At 44.2% G+C, this 9,500-nt stretch overlaps 1 protein-coding gene across 2 annotated transcripts in view; it reads left to right on the forward strand.

Moving 5' to 3' along the window:
• LOC115364101 (E3 ubiquitin-protein ligase RBBP6-like) overlaps positions 1 to 3,667 on the forward strand; it is a 28,835-nt gene extending 25,168 nt beyond the window's left edge. The window contains exons 19-20 of one of the 2 annotated variants that reach the window (XM_030058525.1): positions 883 to 1,018; positions 1,240 to 3,667. In XM_030058525.1, the coding sequence (XP_029914385.1) occupies positions 883 to 1,018; positions 1,240 to 3,066 (1,963 nt within the window). In that variant the 3' untranslated portion in view covers positions 3,067 to 3,667. The remainder of the gene's footprint in view (positions 1 to 882; positions 1,019 to 1,239) is intronic. The other variant, XM_030058526.1, reaches the window with a different exon arrangement.
• Positions 3,668 to 9,500: the final 5,833 nt, after the last annotated feature.

Below are 9,500 nucleotides of genomic sequence, written 5' to 3' on the forward strand. Positions count from 1 at the left end.
TCAGTTTCAACTAAAAAAAAAAATGCAGCAGTTTTTGATTGTGTTTTTTAGAGAGTTAGCTTTCTCAGTGTTTCCATGCAAATATAGATGGTGGTAGAAATGTGAACTCCAAGTGTGAGCACGGCCCAAGTTGCTGAAGAAATCTTCCTTTCAAACTACAAGCTTCTGAGCAAAGTTGCGAGACTAGTGTAGGCATAATGATCACTGGTCATACAGCACCAGCTGCTTGGTGTATTAACTTCTCATTTTCACTTTCTGAAGGATTTCGATAGATTTTGATAGATTTGATAGATTTGATTCCAAATTTTAGCTTGGCGTGACACAGCAAAATGTCTTCAGCCCTAGTTTCTGCTTCAAAGCCCTGCTACTCATAGTTTAATAAAAGTCAGATTACAATTAGGTGGTGGTTACACTGGCAAGCAATGAAGGAAAGCAGTAGTGGTGTGATTCCCATCGTCTTCTGTGGTATGACAGTGGTATGGTTGGTTTCCATTACCGTTCCAGTTAAACTAACAAACAGGTCGATTTTGGCTTTGGCAGCTGGCTCACCAGGCGGGAGGCTTATTTAACAGAGGAACTGCGACTGTTAACCAATTCATTAATAAATCAGCCAGTGTGCAAATTGGACACTAATGGTTAATTTATCAAGTGCTGTGGTTAGCTAGCTACAGTAACAAGTCAGCACACAATTAATCATGTCTAATTGTGCTTTTAGAGATGCAATCAGACTATTGTGAGCTAAGGTCCTCCTATATGGCCGCCAGAGAGTGTGTTGCCTCATCTGAAAGCTTTCTTTGTGAACATTGAAGGTTAAATAGCATATTCAATTTTATGTGCATATTTGTGTGCGTGTGTGTGTGTGTGTGTGTGTGTTTAATGCAGCAGCACCTCCTACGTCGGCAGCTGGGGAGGTGTGAGCAGTGAGGAGCGACAGGACCGGAGGATGGTGGTGAAAACTCTGGAGGAATACACTCAGCACAGAGCCACTACTGCAGAGGATGAGATGGTATTCATACAGGTACGTTGGGATGTGCATGCACAGATACACACACCTTTCCCATGGTGCATTTCAAAGTGGATTCAGCGTGCACACATGTGCACACAAAGACAAACAAACTTGCATGATTGTCACAGTGTGCACACAGTGGCTTTCTCAGTCAGCTCTGTTCATTTTTTTTTTTTTTTACACTTACTTTCACCGCACAAAATGTAATGTGTGTATAATTCTCTCTTTCTCAGGTTCCACTTTCCAAATGGGAGAGGGACGAGTCTGATGAAGAAGAGCAAGAGGAAGGAGAGATCAAAGTTCAAGCTGGCACTCCTCCTGTGCCAGTGCCTCCCCCGTCCGTCTCCATGACAACTGAGATACCGACCAATAGCGAGAGAGAGCAAGAGAGGGAGGGCAAGAGACACAGGGAGACAGAGAGAGAGAAGGAGAAGGAGAGAGACAGAAGCCGAGAGATGGAGAGAGAGAAAAATGCCACTCTGTCCCAGCCAAACAGAAATGTGGCTTCCTCTAGTGGCAAAGATCGGTATGACAGAACGTCGCCCGCTGATCGAGAGCGGGAGAAGGAGCGACAGCAGAGGAGGGAGAAGGAGAGGGTGAGAGACAGAGAGCAAGAGAGGGAGCGGGAGAGAGCGAGGAGAAGGGAGAGGGAGAGGGAGGAGGAGCGGCAGGGCGACAGAGCGAGAGGAAAGGGGAGGGAAAGAGAGGAGCGCAGCAGGGCCTCCCTCCCTCACTCCTCCTCTTCCACAGGCTCCTCTTCCTCCTGTCCCTCCGAGCGAGAGAGGAGGGACAGCGGCGACAAGAGGGCCCGCAATCAGGAGAGGAGAGAGAGGGAGCGAAGGAGCGATGCGGGAAGCGAGAGGAGCTCGTACTCCTCTTCGTCCCGCTCTTCCTCCCGTCCCAGCTCTTCTTCGTGCCGCTCCGATGACTCAAAGCTGTCGAGCGGCAGCAGGGGAAGCAGCTTGACCGCCGCCGCAGCCGAATTTGAGCTGCCCGATCAAAACGCAAACAAAACACACACAGACAAGCTTGCGGACTTGAAGCAGAAAGATCGGAGAGAGCACCACGATCCCAGACAGCGCCACAGACACTCAGACAGACCGGCGGACACCCACCACCCACTCCACTCCTCCCCACCTTCACCCTCCAGCAGCCTGGGTCAGGAGAGAGACCCACTCCCTCACAAATCACCCAGAGAGCCCCAGGATGTGTCAGAGCTCAGCAAGCCCAGAGCAAGCAGCCCCCGCTGGGATTCACTGTGGCCTGGGCTCCCCTCTCTGGTTCCACAGCCGGCACAGAAGGAGGTGGCAAGAAGAGGGGCAGCTGAAAGAGACACACCCATGGTGAAGGTGTTGTCCTTCAGCCAGGACATCCAGCAGGACCCCTGGGCAACCAGTGGTGTTAACAGTACACAGCACCCAGGAAGGCCCACTGAGCCACCCAGTCCTGACAGAGACAGAGCCAGGAGCTCAGAGACAAAGAGAGAAGGGGAAAGAGAGAAGAGAGAGGGGAATGGCGTCAGAGGGAGGGAAGGGAGGGGAGGCAATCCTGAGAGACAGCAAGACAAGGCGGTCTTCATGCCTGACTACAGTGAGAGTGAGGAAGAGGAGGGAAAGAGGAGCAGGGACGTGGTGAATGAGATGATCAAAGAAAGAGAAGGGGAGGGAGATGATCGAAGGGTGAAGGCCGAGAGAGACGGGAACAGTCAGTGGGGGGAAGAAGCTGAGAAATGGCCCAGAATCAGAGAGATGGAGGAGGGAGAGAGGCCAAGCAGCCCCAGTAGCAGCATCACTTCATCCACAAGCCAGGAGGACGCCAGGAGAGACGGGAAGAAGAGAGAAAAGAAAGAGAAGAAACACAAGAAGCACAAGAAGCATAAAAAGGAAAAGAGGCAGGGCATTCTGGAGCTGGAGGAGGGCGAGCTGAAGAAGCACAAACACAAGAAGAAGAAATCGAAGAAAAGCAAAGAGGAAGAGGAGAGCAGCAGAGGGGACGACGACAGGTGTAAAGAGGAGGGTGAGGAGGCCAAAGACGACCAAATCTGTGGAGGAATTTTGTGACAGCCCGCGGTGTTGGAGGGGGGAAGCGTCGCATGACATTTCAGGCCTTGCTTCTCGTTTTTAACACTTATCGATAATCAAAATAAACGACTGTCCAGAATGAAGTTCGCTCAAACCAAGTGTCCGTCGAGTTGTCCGGCCAGCCGAACGGCATTCCCCTGGGCAAATAAATCACGCAATTCCACCGTCGCAACAAACAGTCGGCGAGCACTGCCATTTGCTCAGTGTAGACGAAATGAATAACAAGTGAAAATGTCAGGAAGTGGGAAACTTTCTGGCTGCATATGAGAGCCACTCGCTCTGTTTACATTCTCATAAATCAAGCCAGTAATTGCACTGAAACCTTGGCAAAAACATGCTTAAACAAGATCACTTCTATCTGATTAGACATGACCTTTAAATCAGAAAAACTGAAGTGTCAGATAAGTGTCATTTCACTGACTTTTGCCTAATTTAGCTACTCTTAGAATATCTGTAAAAAAATACTCAAAGCTGTAAGGAAGAAATATAAAGAGAGAAAACCTATTAGTTGTGTGCACCCAGCTGACCTTAATTTTTACACCAAGGCCTGTTAGTTTTTCTGCAGTCCTTACTGTTAAAGCTAAAAAAAAAATGTATTCGACCAACGCCAAGCTCTGCTCGGCTAGACTACCTTGACTTAGTCACTTAAGAAAGTGACATTTACTTGAATGGTGTTTTTTTTTTTTCTTCCTCTTCTTTTCATGTCCAAAAATGTACCTGATCTTGTCTTTTTGACTTTTTTTTTTTCCAAGGTACTATTTGGATCGCTTTTCTAGCACCATAAGATCACCTCTCACGTCAGATATGCATTCTGCAAGTGAAATGGAAAATGAACTTGTAGACGAGAAGCACTTTATAGATACCAAAATGAATGTGAATGCTAGTGAATGCCAATCTTTAGGTCTGAATGATTTGAAGTTTCACGCACACGTTTCATTCAAAGCAGCGGGTGGCCGCTTGCCTCTGAGTTGAAACGTCGGCCTATTTAGCGAAGCTCCCATCCATCGATGTTACAGCTTGAATGAAGAAAATGTATAGAATTTTGATGGGAAGTTGGTCGATATTATTGCAGAATTCACTGGATAGCCTCACACTGGAGTACGGAGATGCACGGCGAAGGTTTCTGGAAAAGGGTTTTTGATTAATATGAAAGATACACTGTGAATATATATATACTTTGACCCTCTGTGATGTATTTTTTGTTTTGTTTTGTAAATGTTTAATTTAAAAAAAAAACAGCTGAATGGATGAATAGCTTATCAGAGGAAAGTTTAATTTCTCCTGTTTTGAAGGAAATTAAAAGAAAACCAAAAAAGAAAAAAACTTTGTGTCATCCTTTTTCCCCACTTGATAAAATTAGCATGTTAATATTTAGAGGCAGCGGTGTGATGTAGCGAGCGGAGAAGACAAACCATCAATCAGATGATCACCCCGGCAAGCATCCAGCCTGATGAAATAACTCTTTTAACTACATAGCTAATTTACATGTAGCATTTTGTGTACTTGCACTTTTTGAGTACTTTTGGAAGTCAGACGTTTACTTTTAAGTAAGCTTTTTACTAATTTTCATACTTAAAATAACATCCATTTCATAGTTTCTTCATAAGCAACAGACAATGGACAAACATAAATTGACAAATTGTTTCCATTTCCAGTAAACAGTCAGGAGAGAAACATAATTTAGCTTCACCTTGTGCACTTTACTTAGCAATTTTGAATTTTAAAAAATAAGAGGGTCTTGTTTTAACTCTGTGCTCTGCTCATACCTTTTAAGAATTACAAGTTAAAGATGACATAACTTCTCTAAAAAATATGTTTATATATATATATATACACACACACACACACACATATATACATACATACATATATCTATAGATAGATAGATATAGATATACATACATATATAGATATAGATATATACTCTGACTACATTTTAAATGAGCTACTTTCTACCTGTATTTAATAGACAGTCCTAGTGCTTACCCTTTACTTCACCTTAATGACAATATACACAGTATCAGCACTTGTGTGGGACATACTATAGGGCTCTTCCAAAAAAGGTAAAAAAAAAAAAAAAAAAAAAAAAAGTATTTGTTGGAGTGGGAAAGTGTGGGGTGAATTTTAAGCGATTTCAGCCACTGGGTTCTGTGCCTCTCCAGCATTTGTTTCTGCTGTGGGCCAAATCGAGGTCAAGCCTAAACAGCGGGCCTGTGTTGTTGTAACTCTGGCTGTTTGGCAGAGATAAGTGGAGGAAAAGGCCTGTTGTGTCTTTGTGCAGCACAAGAGCAAAAAGGTCAGAAAACTGACCAGCCAGCCAGCAGTTTGAATTTGAATTCCCCTTTCTTTCTGCTCTTCTTTCCCATACAAAAACATGCATATGTAGGCTTTATGTCTTGCACATGAACACACAGAAAAAGCTGGCATGTTGTTGCTGTTATGGTGAAAGTTTTGTAACTCTTACCTTTGGTGACTGTCATGTTTTCATATGGGCTGAGGAATTACCTCTACAAGCTGAGGTAGTCTCCAACCCGCTGGGTAGAATGAAACTCTTTAAATGCATCACGGCAAGGCTGCAAAAAAGGCTGTTTTATGAAAATCTGACATTTTGGAGATTCAATGTATATAGCACTGCACTGATATACAGACATGTTGCACATAAATGTATGCAAAAGATGCATTGTGACTAATCTGTCAGCTTTTATCTAGTCTCATGTTGGTGTTTAGACACTGGCAGAAACGTATGGGCTGGTTTCTGACTTTGTTCCTTATTATGGATATTTATAGATCTTCACAAACCGACCTGCTTCCTGTCAAAGCAGAATGAAAGTCAAACTCCTCACTTTATGAGCTGTTAAATCGAAGACGGAAAAAAAGTTAGTGTATGCATGTCCTCAGAAAGAGCTGACAGCCACATTTCCACTTGGTCTTCTTCATCAGGCCAACACAAAGAAACCCTGCACAGAAATCTGGTTATAGCAAGTCATTATGAATCCCAATGTAGTTGTGAGCAAGATACGCCTGCAAATGATGTGCCTGGTCAGAAAATTCATTTTTATTAATTGGTCATTCATTCAAACTGATACAAGAGCCATGAAAACCCTCACACAACAACAGCCATAACATTAACCCTTGTTTGGATTCATAATAAGGTAGATATTTAAGGTAGCAGGAGCTACTGAAAAGCCAGAAAACCAGATAACTGAAGAAGATTAAGACATTTTTTTAAAAAACAACTTTATTTATGTTTAAAAAAAAGCTGTACACAGAAGTCCACAAAAGTCTTTGTGATATTAAAAAAAATAAAATACAGTTAAAAACATCTTAATGTCCACAGTTGTATGAAGAATAAACTGCAGTGTTGTCCACCAACAAAGAACCAGTTCTGATCTGGTTCCCACCCCAAATTTAGAACCGTTCTTTGCATTTCTACCAAATGTAGATTCGTTCCAGGACGGAAAGACTGGTTCTCAGCTGGAACCACAAAATGGTTCTCAAATTTGAACCAAATGTATTGTTCTGCAAGTTAAGATGGAGACGACTACCGAGAAAACTTTGTGGTCTGGTTGAAAATAATGGTTAAAAATGTTTTTGCCAACACTAAACAGAGATTCTCTTACACTTCCATGCATGTCTGCAAATAAAAACATTTAACATTTGCCTCTCTATGGGCAGCAGCAGGGCTCATCCTGCTCATTCCTCCAGGACAGAATCAGCACACCAGCTAAGGAACTGGCACGATTTAGAGTTTATTATTCTCTGGCTCAGATTATGTAGGTTAATTCCAACATCTATGAGGGGTTGGGAATGTCCCAGCAGGCAGGCAGGGCCACCACGACACCGTGGTCACACACCGCCAGAGAATTAAATTTTGTTATCCATGCCCACCGTTAATGATGCAATGGTTCCACTCCAAAAACTGGTCAAAATGTGGGCCAGTTCCTTAGTTTGCACCTTGGTCCTAAGAGTCTTGAACCAAACTAGTTGGAGAACCAGAACTTTTTCAGTGGAAAGGCGTAAAAGTGAGGTCAGCATCCCGCTGTGAGCTCTCCATTCTCAAGAGCTTTTTCCAAAAGTTGTATTTTGATGGGCAAAAATACCATTTTCATTTTCATTTCAGAAAATCAAAATGGAAAGAAAATGTGTGTCAGGTACAGCCACTGTAGCGCTAACCGTGTCCAAAAGAGTACATTTTTTGCCTGTGGCACCAAGGTTTGTTAGAACGGACCAGTTCAGGAAGGTGGAAGTGGAGGAAGTCGGCTGGAGCATGAGAAACACCGCATGCGTGGTCCTCTGGTCCAGGGCGTTAGCTGCAGCGTCTAATCCCCATTAACACTGTGCAAGTTACAATGTGAAGAGCCATTGTCAAACCTCTTGCTGTCTATTGTATAGTCATGGCTTACAACTACTGTAGAAACAGAAGTGAAGATGATGCGCAAGTCATGAACGACTTTCCCCCACAGTGGCAATGGTGTCCATTCTCAAGGTTTTATCTAAAAGGCACATGTTTTTATTATCTTTGTGCATTTGTATTTATGAATTGTAAGGCACTTTGCGAGTTCTCTCTGGGAAAAGCGCTATATAAATAAATTTTACTTACTTACTTATTTACTTACTCACATTTTAACGCAAACTGTACCTTTTCCATTTCTCTGTAAGTCCTGTTAAAATGTGCTTTTTAAACAAAACTTATGCTGTGTTCCATTATACTCAGAAGTCAGAAAATAAAAGATCTCCAAGTCAGGAACGTGCAGTAGAATAGAAATTCAACTCAAAACTCTTAGTTGGGATCTCAGACAAGATTATTCTACTCCAACACACAGTGAACAGCAACCAAAACTACCCTGTCATCACATTTTCTTGATAAATCTAGATAAATCTATGTAGTTCATTTTAGACCGCAGTGTAAAGTCTTTGCTGCTGATTTTGGCTCAGTGTTTTCACATATACATCGCTACGATGCAGTAAAGGTGCTAGTCTGAGGTTGTTTTTTTTTTTCCCAGGCTTTTCACTGGCACACATTTACATCAGAACTCAGATCCGAAACTTGGACCACAGTGAGGGATTCTCTATGAAAAATTCATTGAGCCGGTGTGATCAGGATAGTCTATAAAATAATAATTGTTTTGTTACTAGAATCACTATAAAATCCAACTGTATCAGTGGCACAGACGGTGCAGCAAGATGAGTCCACCTCAATCTGGTCTATATCAGGGATCCCCTGTGAAATGGTCATTACAGAGAAGATGGTCCACACAATGATTCGCACTTCTCTCGCTCGTTGGTTTCATTTCACCGAGCGCTTCCCTCCGCCATGCAAAGCACATTTCTGCTGGTCCTGCGTGGAGCGACTTTTCCCAGCCGCTCTCTCCCGGCTCTGGTCTTCCAGCACCACACTGCCTGCATCGCCACTTTTCTCTCCATTTGTTCGCTCTCCATCCCAGACACCATGTTACCCCCCCCCACAACCCCCGCCCCCCCCCCCACTCCTCCCCGTCCTCCTCAGTGTCTGACAGTCTGCTGGAGGCTGAATCAGACGCCGCCTCCCCTCCTCTCCTCCCTCATCACGCTGGCACCTTGTCTTCTCGCCCACATGCCAGGTAAGGCTGCCCACGCTTGTTTTTTTGTTTTTGTTTTTGTTTTTTTGTTTGTTTTGTTTTTTCTTCCTTTTCATTTAGTCCGATGCACAGTGCTCCCGGCTCACCTTGGAGACAAAAACAAACCACTGAGAGTCACATTCTTTCTCATTACGCGCAACAGACCACGTAGAATTCAACGGTGTACAGACATGCCTTCACTGTCATGTTTTGGGTGACACACACATTCACACACACACACACACACACACACACACACACACACACACACATGATGCCACAGAGGAAAGTGTTTTTTGCGAGGGGGGGTGGGAACGTGCTAAAATAAATACAAAAGACAACATGCACAATATGCCCGCTGTCTGCCTTGGCGTGGGTTTCATGCCTACTTTGTGTGTGTGTGTGTGTGTGTGTGTGTGTAAGTTGATGCCTGAAGTGTATCCAAGCTTTTCTTGCTTCATTAGCTCACTACAAGGAAGACGTGGCAGCGGTCCAGCATCTACCCTTTCTCTTTCTCTCTCTCTCTCTCTCTCTTTTTTCTCTCTGTTTCTTCTCTTGACTTTCTCTCTCTTTCTCTTTTTCTGTTTCTCCCTCTCTCTCTCTCTCTCTCTCCTCTGTTTTGTCGCCGTGACCGTGCTCAGTCGCTCTAAACTGTGCCACGCGCCGTCGTGCCAAGGCATGCTGGGACTGAGCCGGAGGATTCGGGGGGTTCGGATGCTTCGTCTCGGCTCGCGTCCAAACCCGCGATGAAGGGCAGGGCGGTCGGGCGTCTTTACACTTTCACGACAAAAGGTATCTGCCGTCGTCTCGCCGCGC

This window comes from Myripristis murdjan, chromosome 8, assembly GCF_902150065.1.
Source record: "Myripristis murdjan chromosome 8, fMyrMur1.1, whole genome shotgun sequence".
In the NCBI taxonomy this organism is placed as follows: domain Eukaryota; kingdom Metazoa; phylum Chordata; class Actinopteri; order Holocentriformes; family Holocentridae; genus Myripristis; species Myripristis murdjan.